We start from the raw sequence: 20435 nt of genomic DNA, 5'->3' as shown, positions 1-20435 counted from the left end.
GGATACCATGCAAGCATGCATTAAGTGCCATTTTATCACAATGATTGGATTATGACAAGTTTGTGGATAAATGTTACAGATTGGAAACCTATAATTTAGTGTATGCTCCTGCAATTTTTCCCATAAATGGCAGGAATGAATGGCCGCCCTCGAAGTTAATTCCTCCATTGCCACCAAATTTTGGTAGGACTGTTGGAAGGCATAAAAAATCAAGACGAAGAGAAAGAGATGAACCTGAGTTTAAAAGGAAGAAAAGATCAAGGGGCAAGGCCAAAGTTCTAATGAGTGAACCTCAAATGAAAAGACAACAAAAACAATAAAATGCGGTATTTGTGGGGTTGAGGGGTTGAGGGGCACAACAAAAGATCATGCCCTTTGAAGAATGACCAACCGAGTATAGTTGGAGCAAAACCAGTGATTGAGTCACATGTAAGTTTTCTCATTCAAAATTTTGTTGCATATTATTGAATTTAAAATTTATTTAATTTATTTTCATATATTAATGTCCTTGTGTTAGGAGAATAGAGTTTTTGTTGATGTGGAAAAATTTATTGAGTCAGAAGATCAATATTCAAATCAGTTGACACAAGAGTTCCCAAGTCAAAGACCATCAAAATTACAGGTATGTGTTTTTCTTTTAAAATTTTGTGACATGTTGCTGGAATTAATTTTTTGTAACTATCATTTAACCAATCGTGTTCTTGTGTTAGGTGAAGAGGAAAGTTTGTTCCGATATGGATGCGAGTAAGAGAAATTTGGAGAAGCAAACTAGCTACAAAAAACCAAAAGAAAAAGAAAGTAGTTCTTTTGAGCAGTGTAAGTTCATATTTGATTATTTCTTAAACTGCCTTTGCCAAGCTCATAAATATGTTTTGTGTCCTCGATACATACAGGAAAAATATGATAATATACAACAACCACTTCAAGAAATTGCACGGTCTGCGTGTGTGCCATCACTAATTCCAATTGCTCCCCCCTCTATGTATGACCAGTTCCAACAGTGTCAAATACCAACTCCTACGGTGAACATAATGACACCTACAACTTCGACCAGAGGATACTTCATACAAAGCATTGAAAGATGCATCACACAATCTTGCACAACTGCTAAGCCGATAATATGTGAAGGAGGGAAGAAGTTTGTTGCTCTGTCTAGCTCGGGTTCATCATATAAAGCTGAAGGTTCAGTTACTAAAACAAAGGACAAAGGGAAGGGTCACGTGAAATAAAGCTGTTGCTTTTGGGTGAATGTTGATGTTCATTTTGGATGACTGCAGTTTATTTTTTTGGATGTTCATTTTGGGTTGTATTCATTTTAGATGTTTGTTTGCTGGATGATATCTGGACAAATAAAGTTGCTGATTTTTAATGTTTGGATATTTTTCGTTTTGGATGGTTGAACATATAAAATTAATAATATTTTTGTCTTTTGTCTTGTTGGAAATCTTTTTGGTTACTTTATGGCATAGTCAGTTGGAAGCAATATTTGTAAAATTTTGTGTTACTTTATAGCAAATGGGTCCAAATTAATTAACAAAGAGTTATTGTTCTTGATCTTTTTTTTTGTAATGAAATTGAAATTAAATGTAAATACCATATATATCGAACTTGCATATGTTTGTCATCAAAATTTTTGAAATAATAGATCATAGTGTAATAAAATCCAAGAACCATCCGTTTATTGATTTGCAAATGAGTTAGAAGTGAAACTCTCTAAATAATATCAGTAAAATCAATAAAAAAAACTATACAAATAATAAGTTTAAATTATATTTCGTATTGATAAAATCTGTTTTGCTAATGCTGAAAATTTTATATATCACAAAATTAATCAAGTTGTTCAATACCTTAATTATTGGATGAAACACACGAACAATAATAAATAAATTTAAGCATCCATGACAAGGTAGTGAATAAATGAATAAATTAATCAATTTTAAATCTATCATCTTCTTCTATTTTTTTTTCATAGCTACTAGTATTGAGAGAAAATTTGGTTGGTGCGTGCGTTTTATGACTAGGAAGCAAGTGGGTAATAATGGAGATTGGAACTTGGAGAGAAAGAACAACTTTTTCCCTCTTTTTTGGAATTTACGTAGCCTCTTGTTATTTAATTAGGTGGATTTTTGTCATTTTGTTTTGCTTACATGGATTTTAAGACATGTCGGGTAGGATACACCGGTGCCAAATAAGCAAATTCCGATGGGTTTAATGATTTCTGGAGGAAAAGGACTAAAACCAAAGAAAAAACCAACTTACTGTATGAAAACCAAAATTTGATGACTTACAGAACTAAAATCCAAAATAGGCCTAGGACTAAAATTCGCTTTTCCCAAAAAATTAATATGTTTTTTGAATATTTTTTTACTTTTGTATTTCAAAAAAAAAATTATTGTTTACTTCTGTAATTACAACATCAATATAGAAGTATACATTAGCAACTTAGAATTTAGTACCGCAAATATTCATAAATAAAGGTTACAAAACCACTAAAAAAAACCATCAATTTCCAATATTTCTGCAACTATAAAAACTAACGAATTCTCAAAAACAAAAACAAAAAACATAGTTTGAAACCAAATAAATGAAGAAGTTGATGTTACTTGTGCTCATCTCTAGCCACGATCTTGAATTTCCCAGTCTGCACTTGCTGCAAATTCCAACCATAATATTCATCAACAAACAAGAAAAGAATCAAAATAAAGATACGACGCACACCATTATATACCTTCTTCCAGAGATCAGTATGAGCTGCGCAAAATGCGGCAACAACAGCGCCCCTGTTCTTCCTTTGCCGATACTCGATGCAGAGCTCCGCCTTCAAACCGCACGTTACGTGAAACGCCAGCTTGCAATTTGGCTCGGAACAGTCGATGACGCACCCCTTTTTCGATTCACAAACGTAACACTCTTGCTTCCATCTTCTCTCCGGTATCTTGCTACAATCGATGCTTTCTCTGCCATCGGGGTCGCTGAAAAACACTTCCGGCACGTAAATTGCGCAGACTAGATGAGCCCATTTGCTGTCAGCTGTGGGCTTCAGCGCGCCACCAGACAGAGAACAGAGGCAGCATGAAATTTCAGGTTTGCGGGATGATTTTGTAGCTAAGCATTGGGCGCAGAACCATTCACCGTCAGGCACGCCGTCGGTGAAAGGATGACCGTAGCATGTGGTGTGAACCATTAGATCACAGCCGTCGCATAGCACAATGGGGTCAGTTGGATCCCCGTCTGTGCTTTCACACACAGCGCAAACAATCCCGTCGATTTCTTCATTTACGCAGTTTGCTTCTGTTTCCACATTTTCTCCCTCGATTCCAACGCCATGGTTGATGGATCCCGATGACAACAACTTCTGGTCACCAGGCGGGATTTCCTGTTCATCAAAATCAAGGGATGGTTCGTATTCAAGGTTGAGGTCTAGGGGTTGAACTGCCCAGACCCTTTTCTTGGCTGGCAAGCAGAACTCAGCATTGTTGGTGGAATCGAGAAAAAAAAGGGGCAAATCTCGGCATTCTTTACGCTTTTTCGCGGGAAGGCGTGAATGGGTCGTGTGATTTTCAATTTTTTGATTCAGGTGAAAATTTTCTTTCTCTTGCTCTTCTACTTGCTGCATGAGCCTGAATCGTTTGAGAGGAGGTAGGCCATGAAACTTGCCTTCCATTTCTTTGGAGAAAAAATCTTAGGGAATGGAAGAAGAAGCTTTACGTGAAGCTGTGGGAGAAGAATTTGTCGATTTGGTGCTCGGAACTTGCGGAAACTGTGATAAATCTTCGGGTGTTTCGTAAACTTTTCAGAGATTTTGAATGTGGCGGAAAGCGAAGAATTGGTGGTGGAATCGAAAATTTGGCGGCGGTACGAAATTTCATTTGAAATGGATAAATTAATTCGTGTGTTTTGAATGGGTTTCAGGTCAATGTTGCTCAATTTTCATTCCGCGTCAAATTAACAACACTTGGCGCCTAAATTTAGTTTAGGTGCAGTGAAAACTACTACTAGTGAAAAGCATTTATATTTTGTCATTTATAAAGTGAAAGGTGATTTAAAATTGTGATAACTAAATGATAAAAAAAATTTATATGACCAATGAAATTGTCATTTTCATATAAAAATATATAACTAATACTATATACTTAATATTGATTTTTGCTAAAATTTTAACTTCTTGTGTGTTTTTTCCAGTGTTCTAAATGGCGGTCGAGGCGGCCGCCTAGACACCGCCTAGGCGGTAGGCAGCCCTCGACCGCCCCGCCTTTGTCTAAGGCGGTTCGAAGCCATACGGCGGGCGAGGCGGTGAATGATTTTAAAATCTCAGTCTATTATCAAAGTCAAAGACTTTTAAAAATCAGGCAAGGACAATCAATTTAAAAAACCCTAGATAAAATAAAAAACTCCACATTCTCTTTTGCATTTACTTTTGGTTTCAAGTGTCATCCATCGTCAGCCACCGCCTGCCTCAAACCGCCTCCAGCCGCCCTCCGCCACTGTTGCCATCAGTCACCACCTTAATTTTGTTGTAATTAGTTTGCATTTATATATTTATTTGCACTTTGTTTATATTATATTATATTGTATGAAGCTTTTTTATGAATAAATATTATTTAGTTACATGTATTACATAAAAATTATGACTATTTGTGATTACATTGCATTATTATATATAATTATCTATAAAATAGCTAAAAAAATTCAACCGTCTAGGCGGCAGAGGCGATAGCCGGTCACTGACTGCCCCGCCACCGTCTCCCGCCATTTACAACATTGGTTTTTTCCCTCTTTAGTTCGATGCTATACTATAGATAATTATTTGTTATGTTCTATATATTTTTGTTAGATCATATTTCTCTCGATCGGTTATATTCTCACCAATTCGATGTATATACTATTTTTAGCCAGCTTTCTCCATAAATAAGTTAATATTTAATTATTTTATGCTATTTTCGTGTTATGTGTGTGTATATATTATATATTATATTAGAAAAATCTTAGGTATACATCTTAGTTTAGAGTTATATTCTTATTTAAAATTTCTCTCATTAAATACAAAACTAACCATGATAAGAAATAAATATATAGTTGATCAAAAAAAATATTATAATTAATAAGTAAAGACGTAAACCAAGGTGTACACTCAAATATACGTCTAGCATTATTCATTATATATATATATATATATATATATATATTAAAGTACATGCGATACACGTTAACACCACATGTGTCACTTTATAATTGGCAATGGTGCAAAACCAAAACCATAAAATGTGGTTAATTAGCATTAATTATTAATTAAGGGAAATACTATATGTACATTGTACAACGAGGGTTACAATATGCATTTCAAATTATAAAATTATCCCTACATTTTATTTGAAAAAAAAATTTTTCAAAATTACATCTAGGATAATTTTGTAATTTCAAATGTATTTTGTAACCCAACGTTTAATCTCATTTGTACATATAGCATGATGTCATGCATGATCCATTAACTAATAGATAAAAGAGTAATGCTGCATGTACACGAAGTCCTACACGTTGGGTTACACATGACACTTAAAATTACATGATTATCCCTCCACTTGTTTTGAAAAAAATCTTTCAAAAATGTATGTAAGATAATCATGTAATTTTAAATGTCATAGGTAACCCAACGTGTAAGACTTCATGTACATGTAGCATTACCCTAGATAAAATGTGAAAACATCACATGTGTCACCTGATAATGGGAAGAAATAAACATGTGAAAGGTAATTGTACCTCTTGATCACAATTGGAAATTTTCTCAACAATCCACACTTATTAATTAATAATTATTTGATAGATAAAATGTGAATGTATCACATATATGCCACTTGATAAATGGAAGAAGTAAACACGTGAAGGGTAACTGTGTCCGTTCATAATTGAAATATTATATATAAATTATATAGATAACATGTTTTCATAATTCATTGGTCCTTTGTACAAGTCAATGAGAGTAATTTGCCGACCACATCATAACAAAAACTCCAATGGCAAGATTTTTTTGTGACTGAACATTAAATAATGAAAGAAAGATTGTATGAAAGAATCACATGCAGTAGACAATATTTAGATCAAGTTGCAACAACTTGAACCCTTTATGCAGCTTGGTAAAAGTACTTAAAACATTCTTCCCTCAAAGTAAGGGAATTCAGTAGAATTAGCTTATAGAGGAAAGCCCACTAATTTCCCTTTTTTAGTTGGTTGATGTACTATTCTTTAGATGCAAAATTCCATTTCTAACTCATTGCTAAACGTATATAGTAACTCCCAAGTTGCATCTCATTGACCATGGATTGCTTATATTCGAGGACAAGACGAGCACGCTTGAGAAACTTCGCGTTGTGGCCTCGTGTTTTCCACTATAAAATGGTTCACCGGGCAGCAAGATTTTGTGAGAACCGATACCTGAAAATCAGATCTTTCAAGGCCTCGAAGAAGTGGTGGAAATGGCCTTGAAAGTCCTTGTTTTGATTAGCATTTTGGTTGTTGGTTGTGTTGTGCCAATGGTTCAAGGCCAACTTTTTGGACTCCTTGGTTTGCTTAAGATCCAAGGAATTTTGTACTGCACTGCTAATGGCAATATAGGAGTTAATGGCACAACCAGTACTCCGGTTTTCCCCAGTAAGTTTAAAGTTTTCTAATTCATGTTTTCAACATTTTCGGACAAAACTTTCATATATATGATTCGATATCATGTTTTCGTAGTTTGATCATAGCCGCCATCTCTCATGTTAATTTGTTGACGTGGAATGCCACATCGAAGACTAAAATTGCCTAAAAAATAATAATAATAACGTATTAACACTGAAATTTCTTGATGTTCATTAATATTATCATCGATATAATAGGTTTTTATGCAAACTATGTACGTATGATTATATATGAGTAATTGCTTCTTGATAATTTTTATTTTAACCTCTTTGCCTAAAAGACTGAATATTATGGAAAGCTTCTAACATGACTTGACATGCAGATGCTTTGGTGCAATTGCAATGTGGTGGAAATGTGGTTTCCACAGCTACGACAAATCGCTCCGGTATATTCTCTATAGTGTTAGACCCGCTGAACATTGTCCTTTCCACGCTTCTTTCCGGCTGCAAACTCGTAGTTAACACGCCTTTGGCGTCGTGTGATGCGACTTTGCCATCCATCGGCTCCTTGGAATCAACCTTACAGTTCCTTGGCAATGTGATTTTAGGGCTGTTGAACGTTGGAAACATTATCCCATCTGGTTTTCAGTTCAATGCTAATCTGAACTAATGGCTCATCATGCTACGTACACATAGTATACTAAACATATATATCTGATCTTTTTATTAAGTGTATCCTTAAATAAGTGAAAATCACAGTTGCAGGTTACGTAATATATGTATGTTTGCCAACGTGTGTTGTGAATTCTGAAAGAATTTGTTTCCTTTCAAATTCGTTTTATAGTGTGGAATATATTAAAGGCGTGTTTGGTAAAGTTTTCACAAAGTGTTTCTTAGCTTCTAGCGGCATAGAAGTGCTTTTGAGTGTTTGTGAATGTTAAATTTTGTTTTAGCTTCTACAACTTTTACTCAAAAACAAGAAGCTAAAATTTGATGTTTTTTTAGCTTCTATTTTTTGTTTAAGGTATAAAATTACAAGTTTATACATAATAAACTTATCATATTACATTGTTTTTATTATTTATTAAAAATATATTTTTTTTTAATTTTACATTTTTATTACAAGTATTTTTTTTAATTTTTTTTTTAAATTTCACATTATTATTACAGGCATTTTTTAAAAAAATATTTTTTTAAATATTACATTATTATTACAAGCATTTATTTATATATATATATATATATATATATATATATATCAATTGCATACATTTTTGTAAATATCTTGTCTATTTATACAAATATTTTCATTTTTAATATTTTTATTTTTATTAATCTTATAATATTTTTATTTTTATTAATCTTATATATTTTTTCAAGTATTCATCTTATAAAAAATAAAATATTTTTGATACAAAATTCATAATGTAAAATAATATATAAATTCATTTTTTATAATGTGAGTATCAAAAATTAATTATTCAAATAAGGGTATTGTTGTCATTTAGTTAAAAAATTAAGATTGAAAGTAATTATTCTCCAAACACTAACACTGTGTTTGGATCACGGGAATTTGACGGAATTTGGTGAGATTTGGAATTGGAAATATCGTTTTAGTGTTTGGCAACTTGAGATTTCAAAACGGGATTGGTATTTGGTGGGATTTTATAGGATTTCAATTAGTTAAGTGAAATCTTGACAAAATCGGTCAGATTTCACGGGATTTGAGTTTATAAAGAAATAAAATTATTTTTAATAATAAATTCATATACTTTACTTATAAATTTTAAGTTTTTTTATAATTTTTTATAAAATATCATTTATCCAAAATTTATACTATCAAATTCTAAAATATATTTTAACTTTTTACCAAACACAAAACGAAATTTCAATTCCATGGATTTTAAAATCCAAATCCAAATCCAAATCCAATTTCATTTTTTAGACATCCAAACACACTGTAAACTTTAGCTTGTATTAGTTTTCAACTTCTATTTTCAAACACTCCCTACTTTAACTTCTCACAAACTTCAAAATAGTCTCTACTAGAATTACTTTTAAATAAGTAAAAACTCTCCAAAACACTCCCCAAAAATGAAATATATGCAATATGTTGGTTTTATAATGTATTTGTACGCAAACGAAATGTTGACAAAGTTTTTTGCAATATGTTAGATAGTGCTAATTATTAATTACGTAATTATAAAGATATTATTTCAGTTTGAAGTAGATCTCTAATATCCAATAAATACACAAAAATGGATAATGGTATAGCCTGCATACGTACACTTGGATAGAATACACAACAATTTATATGTAGGGATAATACTAAAAAAAATTCATTACTTTTCCATACAAATAATATGGAAGTTTGAAAATTAATTAGAATTAAAAAAAATTTATATAACTAAATTTTATTTTTCTCATCTTCGTTCACAATTGAAAAAATTTTCCACCATCCACACTTTTACAAGCATATAGAATGAAATAAAACGTTTTTTAAAACAATTAAATGAAATAAAATGCAATATGCCTTAATTAAATTTAATAGTGATTTCTTTTTATTTTTTTAAATTAGCTCAAACATTTAAGATCACATACATGACTTTGCTACATACAAACTAATAGATAAATATAACTAAACTTTATTATAAGATGAAGTAAACATATGAATGTAGTATTATAAATTTATAGTAATGAACTATTAAAAAAATTCAAAACGTTCTAATTAATTAGATTTTAATAATTATTATATATTTGATATTATATAGATATATGTATAAAGGTAGATAATTCTTAAAAAAAATTAATCATTTCAAAGCGAATTTTTTTTAGCACATTATGCGGCATGTGAGCAATAATATATTTAAAAGGCATCATTTGGTTGTGTTTGACTAGTGATTTGGATTTGATGAATGAGAGTTTAGAGAAATAAATTTAAATTAGACTCTTAATTAAGAATTCAATGGCAGAAAATTTAATGAAAACGATAGAAAAGGCTGTAAATCTATGAACAGTTGATCGAAACACTCAGAAGGAGATCTGTTATTTGTACGACCAATCACGAAAACATAAGTACTTGCCTAGATTTGAGAGACAATCCAAAGATGAGCATTGGATTTGGAGTGACAATGTTCGATCAACCTAGTTTTCTTTCTTTGCACTGTTTTGAACCGGGACGCTCTGTCTCCAGATTCCGGCCAGTGCACTTCCAAAGATGGAGTGACACACACTAGAAACTGCACACGGCACCGCGGTTAATGGATCGCCGAAGTGTTGAGTCGCAAGGACAACACCGAGTACTGAATTCTGAAAAGATACGAACACATAAAAAAAGAATGTCATACATAAAATGCAAATTGGTCCAAGGCCTGGCAAATCTATGTCATGAAGTCTGCAAAGAACTCATGCTTGTGAAAGAGCAAATAGATACCTGCATGCCAACCTCGATAGAAATTGTTCTTGAAGATGAGACGTCGATCCCAAGAATTCTTGAAAGTACATAACCAAAGAAAAAACCAGATGCGTGGAGAAGAACAACGGCTAGGACCACCTGCCGGCCAGACATGAGGATTGCGGAAGAACTCTGAGCGATTGCATTTCCACAAAGAATCGCAACAGTTGCTACAGCAATAGGCGGCATCAATGGAGATACAAATCGAACCAGTTTCTGGAAATACTGATTTAGAAATGCACCAGCTAAAACAGGAAGAAGCACAACCTGAATGATGCAGTGTCGAAATTTATGAGTTAATTGAACTGAATTGATAATCAGGAATAGAAGTCGGTGGAAAGGATTGGAGACTAAAAAACGACCTGCAAGGTCGACATGAACAGCCCAGCTGCATCTACAGCAACAAATTGCCCTGCAAGTTTTGCTGTCAGAAAAGGGGTCATGACCTGCAAGAGAAACACTAAAAGATTGAGAAAATAGGCCATGTTTGTGACGATTAATGCACACAAATCTTTTGGACAAGCAGTTTGAAAGAGGAAAAAACGGAGTAACTCTAAAAATTGAACACAGGAAATGTGCTACTAACCACAGCACAGATGGTGCTTGCAGCCGTCATCAGTACAGAGAGAGCCACATTTCCTCTGTAGCATAATGCTTGTCAGGACATTTTATCACCATACAAAACAAATTAAAGACCACTGAGCCAGAGATTTACATACCGTGCAATGTAAGTAACAATATTACTTGCAGTCCCTGAGAAGCAATGCAAAGAAAACATGGACATATTAACCAGCGAGAAATTACAAGATGAAACCAGAGACAGAGAAAGTATTGCATCTCATATACCTCCAGGGCAGCAGCCAACTAATATTAAGCCAGCCGCGTAATAAGATGGCAAATTTAAGAGCTTGCTCACGAGAAAACCAGATAATGGCATCACCTGTAACAACAAATGTAACCTCCACGAGTGTAAAAAGATTATAGAAAGATAACTAATGGATTAGAAACACCAACATGGTCTCAATCAATGACTTCTCGAGAACCTTTTCACATTCTGTATGGATTGCAGAATTTGCTGATCGACGAGAAAGCAAAAGCAAATCCAAGAAAGTTGGTTTTCATCACATTTTCCTCTCAAGCAAAATCTTAAGAATTTGCAAAAACTACGATAAATAGTTGAATCAGAAAAATAATAATTTATCAAAAAATAAACAATATAATATCTCATAGGATTGGCACAATGTGATTTAGAACACATCTAGACTAAACTTTCTTTCACATTAACCTTTAAAATAAAGCAAATTAATATTTTACCATAAGCTTTCCAGAACGCAAACAACCTTCACGTTTATAAAATTGAGAAATTTCATTGTAGTCGCATGCGGATTAAGATGACGGTCCATTCAGACATACCTTCTTTTATAACTATGCAAATAAGTTGGAAACTCCTGTTACCAGAGGAGCCCATGTTTCAGCCTTTAAGCATGTATCAGCTTTCTCAAACTAAAATTGCATCAATTTCAACTTTCTTTTTTACTTGCAAGTAAAAGCTGGCCGAATTATGTATTCGTTCAAATTAAACTTCCTCTAACAAGGAACTCAGACAATTGAACAAACAAAAATTAAGACCACGCGAGTCTCAACGAGGCGGAATCCAATGTCAATAAGCATCAGAGGTTTAAAGCTTACACTTTTAGAAAAACAAAACACATTTGCAGTCTCAGACTTTTGTGTTCACCTACAAATGCACATCTGAGGTGCAGGTGCCTAAATAGCAATTGGCCAACACACATGACACCATAACATTTGAAATACTTCTAGCTTATTTATATTTCAAAGTAAAATGCACAGCCATAGAAATTGACACGCTTTAAGTGATATCCAGCGCAAACTTTTTAACAGCACAAGAAACTCAAAAGATTCAAGAAGCAGGATTCATATACCGTATATTGTAGCGCAAAACCAGAAAACAACTCCTTAGGCATAGCGAGAGCGCCACGAAGATCATCAAAAGTAAGTGTCATTCCCATGCCAAGCATGGTGACGGTGATTCCCATCACAGTCCATTTAGGCTGGACCCAATTGAAAGAATGGGGCCTCAACAGGCCCAGCAAGCAGCCCAAAGCCACCCACACGGGAAACGCAGTAGAAATCGTCTCCCCGACCACTTCAACCCAGCTCTTGCTATCGGTAGCACCCAACTCGTTCGACGAATTGCCACACCGTGGCGATTTCAATCTGGGCCTGCAGATTAAATGGGTCGTCGGTAAATGCAGGGGACGGGAGATTTTAAGCTTTGGACTCGGGTGTGAGGCTGAAGCGAGAAGTAATCTGGGCAGGGGCGTTGAGGCTGCGTATACTCGAGTTTGGGATTCCTGAAAACGAGTAGCTTTGGTAGCGCAAGACTGTAATGCCATCTCCATAACGCAGCAAATCATTCATTTTAGTCTTCCCAGTACTTGTAAAGCAGCCAGATCACCGGGCAGGTTGCTGTTTCCTGCATCATCGACATATCAATTCATCGTTTGGTGAGCGTGACAGCTGGACCCACGTGTCATCATCCATCCGTGTCGTGTTATAAAAGGGTTGACGAAGGTAACATTCCACGTGCATTGTCTATGCGTTGGTTAAATCGAGGATGTGCATGAATAATAAGAGTTATAGGAGAGAGTAACATGGTCAACCCCAAAACATACCACACAATATTTCAGCAAAAAATATATGCTCTATGAATATCAAACCCACAACGCTGAATGTGGAAGAATCTCTTTCATAGTCATATGCCCATGTTGGCATCCATCCGTGTCGTATTGCTCGTTCTTGGGTTTGTTTTCTTCTGAAATTCAAATTATTGATGCCAAAATTTACCCAATTAATAATTCTTTCATTTTCTTTCAGAAAAAAAAAATAAAGAAAAAGAAAAAGAAAGAAGTGTAAGCAATTTGTACTCTTTTCTGTTAATCCAAGTTCATTTTCTAAAGAGAAATTTATATTTTTTCGCCCAAATATAAAATTATCTTATTTTTCTAAAACAATGCATAAAAGGTACATATTAAATTTCAAAATTCAATCATTTAAAAATGAAAATTTTACCTTTTCATTTTCACGAATTACTGTGAAATTTCTGTAATTTAATATTCTATAAGTTAAGGTTCCGACTTGAGTTAATTAATTTATTTTTTGACAAATACTTGAGTTAATTTATTAAATTACTACGATTTGATAAAATATGACTATATTTTTCTCTGTTTTCATGAAATTTAATTTTATTATTGATTTTGTTTAAATGATTAATTTAATTTGATTAATCAGCAAAAATGAATATCATTTAATTATTAAAAATAATGAGTATCAGTGTATCATTGATATATACTAGTCGCGCCTGCACACGCGATGAGTGTGTGATTAAAATATGAATATTATTTATTATATACAAATATTGTATGTTTGTTTCAAATCATTTTAAATTTGAAAATAAAACGAGTTGCATGTGATTAAAATACGAATATTATTTATTATATATATGTATTAATTTTTGTTTCAAATCAATTTAAATTTGAAAATAAAATGAAAACACAAAAATAGATATCATAATGGATAAATGAAGTTTAAAATAGAGATAGAGATTTAAATTTGAAAATAAAATGAAAGCACAAAAATGAAGATTATAATGAACAGATGAAGTTTAAAATAAAGATAAAAATTTTGTTTTGTTTTGTTTTTTTAAGGGTATTTTAGATATTTCGTCTTTGACTTCACCAAATTAATTTTAATTCGATTACTAAGTGGTGGTCTTCTTTAATAATATAGTAAGATAATCATTTTTATATATATTAATTCAAATAATAATATGTAAATATCGGTGAAACAAACCGGGTTTTTGTGTGATTAAATTTATGTTAGCTAAATTTATTATTTAAGAAGTTTTGACTCTATTTTAAGTTATTAACAAATTTTTATAAATTAAAAAAAAAAAAGTGATAGTAATATATAATATTTATGTCCCTGGGAATACTGGTATATAACCATATCCATAACTCGGCCCAGCTCAGATATCCTATGAAATTTGGATTTTGGCGCTGGAGCTATAAATAAATTAGCTATCAGCAAAGGCCCGATAATGTCGCAGTCCTGGGCCCAAATATACCTTCTGAGCCCAACTCCCACGGCCCTTTCCTCATTGGCACAAATATTGCAAAAGGGACCCATTTTGTTGTGTCCAAGTCACAGCTTCAATAATCATACCGGATACCAACGAGTTCCGTGATCAAACAAAGGTTATAGAAGAATTTAAAGATCCGAGAAAATCAAACTTCCGATACGATCAGACGTATTCAAAACCCGATTCGATATTATATTTTGATTTTACAACATTTTTAAAGAGCATATGCTGGTCAGTCATGAGTCCACCACCCATGTGAATGGTGGATTACTTGGTAGACTTACGCGGATGCTTATTGAGTTCTTGTATGGCCCGTGACTCAATGAAATTCATGAACTTGTAACGGTGAAGCCATTAATTTCCAACGGCTAATAATAGCCCAATAATACACTATCATGGCCCACATATCATAATCCAACGGCCCAAACCGTCGGTGCTTCATGAATAATACAACGTCTACTTAATTGTTTTCTTTAATGATCCCAACAACAAAAGGAAAAAAAAAAAATCAAATCAAATCAAAACAATCGTAGAATAAATGGAAGCACTGTGGAATTTGGAGGATAAATGGAAGCTATCAACAAAGAAGGCTGTTGCATTATTTTCATGCATTTCCATTTTGGTGATCACTATATGTGTAGTGACAGCACTGAAGAGAAGATCAAAATGTAGGCAAAAAGGGGTCGATATTTTGAGTCAAGAACCATGCGGAGGCGGGGATGTTTCGGCGGCTGAGCCGCCGGTATACAGGCGGTGGGACTCCGTGAAGAAGGCTCTGATGGGATCGGTACGGTGGAGCGGGCGGAGCAAATGGGAGGAGGAGGGATGTTTAAGAGGTAGTCAAAGGGAGACACCTACACCGTTGCTTGTGGGAAGAAATCTTGAAGGATTGGAAGTAGGGTGGCAGAGCCATAATTCAACCTCCGCCGTGTGGCAAAGGCCGATTCTAATGGGCGAAAAGTGCGAACTTCCGAGATTCAGTGGGCTCATTCTGTATGATCAGAGAGGAATGCCACTGCATCAGTGTGAAGAAGATAGTAGCATCCACTTTCAGGTACTAATATACCTAGCTCTGTTGTTAGTATCTATTTTGAGAATCAGTGGTAGATGTTTAATCAATCGATTAATACGTTTGTTGCGACATGTATGTTATAGGATCTGAAACAGCCCGTCAGAGTTGAGAGAATTACACTGAAGGACTTGCTATGACAATGTGATTACTGAGTTTGTTCTGAATCCGAGTGAAAATACATATATATGCAACTTTTGCGGAATTGATAGCGTTCGAATGCAACTCTAGCTATATGATCGTTCCGCATGTATTTTACTTCTTGGACTATAGTATATTCACAGTTATTGTCTTCAAACATAACACAGATTTTGTTAAATCAGCTCAAACTAGCTGCTAGCATGGAATCGTATGTGCTACAAAATTAGAGGAATGAATCAATTTAGCTTTTCATTAATTTATTTTTATCTCCTACATATGCTGCCTTTGAGGTTGCTATCCAAAAACAATTCAATGGACCCGGGCACTTTAGTAGGTCAAATCAATTGATCTGCATTTGCCCGGGTACGTTGGATAGGCAGCATCGACTAAATCCTTACATAGGCCATATCACATCATGCGTACTGAACTTTAGCATATATCAACTGTACAAGGTATTTGTTGATGTGGAAATTGCTTCTATTTTTGGGCTATATATAGCTCGTCCTTTGAGAAGAAGACATGCCTGATGGTCTATTCTAAATGATTATTTTTATTACCCACTTTCCGGTTCGATATTTTTATTCAAAATATAATTTAAAAAGAGACTATTTATATATCGATATTGATCTGATAAATGCGTTTTTGTGAGTTTAGTTCAACATATCTTAAGAGTGTTACTTTAATAGGAGATCTAACAATCGATGATTTATCATATCGGCATTATAATATTAATTATGCATATGTGTTCAAATGTAAACCCTCAGATGAATTATTTGAGTACTACCCAAAGGATTGTATAACATCCTCTTTTACCGCTGATATTAAACAATAAACCAAATTAAAATTGATGTACCTCCATGTATCTAAATTGGCACTATAGATAAACATTTGAATAATAATCACGAGTGCGACGGATTGTAGGCTGGTCAGTTTCGCTAGCTCATTTTGACACTTCTACATACAAAAAAACTAACATTTTTTTTTACATAAAAAGTAATATTTTTCATGAGTCGAATCGAGTCTGATATCTAAAATTGATTGTGAGGTAGTTTAATAGGAGTTTTTGTGTAAACTTTAATAATAAAAGATACTAAATTGATGTTTAGTAAATCATTTTACTATATTTAATTATGTTATTATATTTTGAGTTTTGATTATAGTTTAATAGGAGTTTTTGTGTAAACTTTAATAATAAAAGATACTAATCATCAAATATGCGATATTTTTAGATATTTAAAAAAAAATCGAATTAACCAAATCTTAATACAAGAAAAATCGAACCAAATCAAAGTTAAATGGTCGATTTTCGGATTAGTCATCTAAAAAAAATTAGAAAACCAATGCAAACTCCTAATAGTAATTGTGATGAATTTTAAATACATCTAAAATGATTATCATTTGAAATCCATCTTCATACACTTTATCAATTCAAATATCTTACATGTATCTCCCTCCCAATCAAATTTATTAATTCAAGCATAACCATGGTTAATTCTTAATTTGCAGTATGTGTATATATCTTAAATTACTTTTTTTTTACAGGGCTGCTAAATTTAATTTTAACATTACTACATTTTACATATAATAAATGTGTATGTTGAGTATAATTATTTTGGAGAGTAATATTTTTCTACCTAATCTGGTGTTTGAGATTTCTTTTTTTAAAAAAAAAAAAGAAAAAGAAAAAGAAATAAGAGTCAAGTCGAGAAGGAATATAGATAAAAGTCTATAAATAAAAAATATATTTTTTAACTTCACACCGACTCCTTTTCCAAAACAGAATATTCGGATCATGGAAATTATTCATGCTTTAGCACCCTCATATTTAATTATTTATTGAAAGGTCCTGATAATATTAATTGGTGGGCCGGTGGTCCTTTTGGTTCACAACGATATAGTCGTACTAAATTTGTTGAGGGAAGTCTTTGCAATCATTTAAAAAATGTAATTGTTAGATTTTAGTTTAAAAAATTATTTTTGTGTGTTTTTTAAACTCAAATTATATGTTAGTTTATGTTTAAATTAATTGAAATTCAAAAGCTAGTCATATGATGGTTCAATTTTTAATATTGTTTTAAATTAATAAAATTAAAACTAGAAAATAAGAATATTATTTAAATAATAAATATAAATTTTAATATTTTAAGATATATTTAAAATATATTTATTAAATGAAAAATAATTTTATATTGATTGAGTGGAATGTGGAACCCATTAATAATGAGTGTTATTGTTAAAAAGGTTGTGGGTGTTTTAAGGTATGTGTTATTAACAGTGGGGTCCACAACTTTTGATGATGTGGAGAGTGTTATTGTGTTAATAACGAGATAGCATTGCGGATGCTCTGATTCTCCAAAAGTGATTCTAATAAAAAGGTCAACGTTAAAATTACTTTAATCACTTATTTATCAAACACTAGCCTACTTTAATTTTTAGATTTTCACATTTGTTTCCAAAAACTACCCAACTTTGATTTTTAGATTTTCACATTTTTCTTAACTTTTTTATAATTTATAAATCAAAAGTTGGTAGTGTTTAGAAACAAATGTGAAAATCTAAAAATAAAAATTTGATAAATAAGTGATTAGAGTGATTTTAACATTGACCTTTTTATTAGAATCACTTTTGGAGAATCATAATCACCGTGTGACTAGCTTTTGGATTTTAATTAAGTTAAGTATAAGCCAACACATAATTTGGGTTTAAAAAACACACAAAAGTGATTTTTTTAAGTCAAAATCTAACAATCATTTTTTTTAATGATTCAAAACCCTCCCTTAATCACTTTTATAAAATTATAATTTTTGCAAACACTCCCTAATGGCTAATATACACTCATTTCATTGTATTTGTATGTATACTTGTTTGTTCTTTTACATAAATTTAAAAAGTATTATAAAAATAAATTTACGTATAACTAAATTTTTTAATTGAATTTATCAATGTTTTAAAAAGCATTAGGCGTTATGCGGGCGGTCACCCATTACCTAATGCCTAGACGCTTAGGCGGCCGCTTAGACGGTTTTTTCTTTTTAGCCTAAATATTTAATTATTCTAATTCGATCTATCTTAATTATTTATCCAATAATTCTTTTTTATCGAATTCGTCTGCCTAAGTGTTTTTTTAATTCTAAGTATCTAATTATTCTCATTCATCTTAATATTTCTCCAATAATTCTTCTTCACTCAGACGACCACAGAGAAAAAATGTTTGAAAAATACAATAACAACCGATCACAAGAAACAAAGAAAAATCTATTATCAACGAGTAAAAATTATTTTGGTACATGAACTATTGATAAAATGTCAAATTGATACATGAACTATTGAAAATGGTTTAATTGATATATGACCAAACTCAACGGTCAATTTTGCCCTTTACTTAAATTTTTTTTAAAGTTGAATATTATTATTAAATTGATTAATTAAACTACATACATATTTTTGTCTACTAAATTATTGTATTAATTACAATTATAAATATAAATTCATATTTACTAATTACTATACTATAAAAAGAATATTATATATTATGTATACGAAAAAATATTCAACATAAAATTTGTAGATTATAAATAAAAAACACACACGTATATATCATTTTTAATTTGATTAATATAAATAATAATATTATAACATAGATAAACAGAAAAATATCTTTTATTATATTTTTTTAATATATACTATTTTTGAATATATAATTTATCAATTGTTATATATATGTGTGTGTATGTGCATGTTTGTATTAATTAATATTTACAACGTTCCGTACAATGAGTACGATCTCTTTTTTATAGGATAAAATTTAAATGAATATAAATTCATGCTTATAATTATATAATAAAATAATTTTGAATAATAAAATGTGTATCTATTTTAATTTAACAAAAATATTAAACTTTAAAATATTTTAGATAAAAAGTAAAATTGACTTTATAACTTGATTATGTAACAATTAAATCATTTTCAATAGTTCATGTACCAATTTGACATTTTATTAATAGTTCGCGTATTAAAATGAATTTTACTCATTGTCAACTCGAAAAATCTTTAATTTTGTATGTCTAACTCGATCTTTGACTATTTCACATGAAATAATGGTTCGATTCCAAGTGATAACACCGACCATTTTTTCAAATAGAGAATGTTTATACATGATCCACACATTCGAAAACAAACTAAAACAAGGTATTAGATACAACTAACCACCCACCTTCCGCCCGAGCTAGATCCAGCTACTACCGATACGATACCAACCGCGTCCCCAAGATTCACTTACCAGTCAAAGGGCAATATCGTCCATATTTTAAAATATTTATTGAATAATCAATTTACTAGCTTATTCAATTATTGTGGAATCCTAAAAAAAAAAAAATTATTGCGGGAACATTATTCGTTATTGATATTTTAAATTATATTTGAAATCTCGCTAAACTTGATTTCAATGTTTTTAATATAAACAAATTCGAAACATTGACTTTTATATATATATATATATATATATATATTTCTTTTGATTTATTTTCAGTTATATTATTTTTCACAATCCAGTTCGTCACATGTAATACAAAGGATTGTATCTTTTAAAATTATTTGCTTCATCCGTCACAAATACAAGGATCCCAAATTTATAATTCACTGTTTATATATGATTTTTATTTCCTACCAATTATTAGTGATTTTTATATCATATTAAAACAATCAATAAAATGAAGTAAAATGAAAAATTATTTGTGAAATTTGGCTTTTCAATAAATTTTTATATAACAAATAGACCTCCTGTGTCTATGCGACTGAGGGACTGATAATTTACCATAAAACAGTTCAAATTTATAAAATAAAATCAGATCATGATAAATCTTGATAATAAGGATTACCTTAATTATTCATTTATTTATTATTTAATAATAATAATAAAAATAATAATAAGAAAAAATGAGTAAGTCTAGACGATTATCCGTATGACGAGTCAATCATACCTATATTTATAATAAA

At 31.6% G+C, this 20435-nt stretch overlaps 4 protein-coding genes across 4 annotated transcripts; 2 read left to right on the top strand and 2 right to left on the bottom strand.

Moving 5' to 3' along the window:
• Positions 1 to 2526: 2526 nt before the first annotated feature.
• On the bottom strand, positions 2527 to 3728 carry LOC140867530 (uncharacterized). The gene is made up of 2 exons (XM_073272604.1): positions 2729 to 3728; positions 2527 to 2650 (listed from the first exon to the last, which is right to left on the bottom strand). Exons 1-2 carry the CDS (start codon positions 3662 to 3664, stop codon positions 2600 to 2602), a joined length of 987 nt encoding a protein of 328 aa, XP_073128705.1. The 5' UTR covers positions 3665 to 3728; the 3' UTR covers positions 2527 to 2599.
• Positions 3729 to 6436: 2708 nt separating this feature from the next.
• Positions 6437 to 7474, top strand: LOC140867557 (phylloplanin-like). Its single transcript, XM_073272633.1, has 2 exons — positions 6437 to 6645; positions 6998 to 7474. Exons 1-2 carry the CDS (start codon positions 6471 to 6473, stop codon positions 7282 to 7284), a joined length of 462 nt encoding a protein of 153 aa, XP_073128734.1. The 5' UTR covers positions 6437 to 6470; the 3' UTR covers positions 7285 to 7474.
• Positions 7475 to 9575: 2101 nt separating this feature from the next.
• On the bottom strand, positions 9576 to 12619 carry LOC140865564 (probable sodium/metabolite cotransporter BASS1, chloroplastic). The gene is made up of 7 exons (XM_073270243.1): positions 12012 to 12619; positions 10915 to 11008; positions 10788 to 10821; positions 10655 to 10709; positions 10431 to 10514; positions 10048 to 10335; positions 9576 to 9923 (listed from the first exon to the last, which is right to left on the bottom strand). Exons 1-7 carry the CDS (start codon positions 12504 to 12506, stop codon positions 9759 to 9761), a joined length of 1215 nt encoding a protein of 404 aa, XP_073126344.1. The 5' UTR covers positions 12507 to 12619; the 3' UTR covers positions 9576 to 9758.
• A 2149-nt stretch (positions 12620 to 14768) lies between these two features.
• On the top strand, positions 14769 to 15501 carry LOC140860399 (uncharacterized). Its single transcript, XM_073263416.1, has 2 exons — positions 14769 to 15284; positions 15386 to 15501. The coding sequence occupies exons 1-2, from the start codon at positions 14769 to 14771 to the stop codon at positions 15437 to 15439; spliced, it is 570 nt and encodes a 189-aa protein (XP_073119517.1). The 3' UTR covers positions 15440 to 15501.
• The last annotated feature ends 4934 nt before the right edge of the window (positions 15502 to 20435 follow it).

The sequence above is a fragment of the Henckelia pumila genome, chromosome 4 (assembly GCF_033568475.1).
Source record: "Henckelia pumila isolate YLH828 chromosome 4, ASM3356847v2, whole genome shotgun sequence".
Classification (NCBI taxonomy): Eukaryota; Viridiplantae; Streptophyta; class Magnoliopsida; order Lamiales; family Gesneriaceae; genus Henckelia; species Henckelia pumila.
Note: the sequence above shows the minus strand (reverse complement) of the source record. Positions and strands in the feature narration are given on the sequence as shown.

Coding starts and splice junctions, on each gene's coding strand:
- LOC140860399 (XM_073263416.1), top strand. CDS start 14,769: ATGGAAGCACTGTGGAATTTGGAGGATAAATGGAAGCTATCAACAAAG. Junction 15,285..15,385: donor ATAGTAGCATCCACTTTCAG/GTACTAATATAC, acceptor TGTATGTTATAG/GATCTGAAACAGCCCGTCAG.
- LOC140865564 (XM_073270243.1), bottom strand. CDS start 12,506: ATGATTTGCTGCGTTATGGAGATGGCATTACAGTCTTGCGCTACCAAA. Junction 10,822..10,914: donor AGTTGGCTGCTGCCCTGGAG/GTATATGAGATG, acceptor ATTGCTTCTCAG/GGACTGCAAGTAATATTGTT. Junction 10,336..10,430: donor TGTTCATGTCGACCTTGCAG/GTCGTTTTTTAG, acceptor TGCATCATTCAG/GTTGTGCTTCTTCCTGTTTT.
- LOC140867530 (XM_073272604.1), bottom strand. CDS start 3,664: ATGGAAGGCAAGTTTCATGGCCTACCTCCTCTCAAACGATTCAGGCTC. Junction 2,651..2,728: donor ATACTGATCTCTGGAAGAAG/GTATATAATGGT, acceptor TGGAATTTGCAG/CAAGTGCAGACTGGGAAATT.
- LOC140867557 (XM_073272633.1), top strand. CDS start 6,471: ATGGCCTTGAAAGTCCTTGTTTTGATTAGCATTTTGGTTGTTGGTTGT. Junction 6,646..6,997: donor CAGTACTCCGGTTTTCCCCA/GTAAGTTTAAAG, acceptor CTTGACATGCAG/ATGCTTTGGTGCAATTGCAA.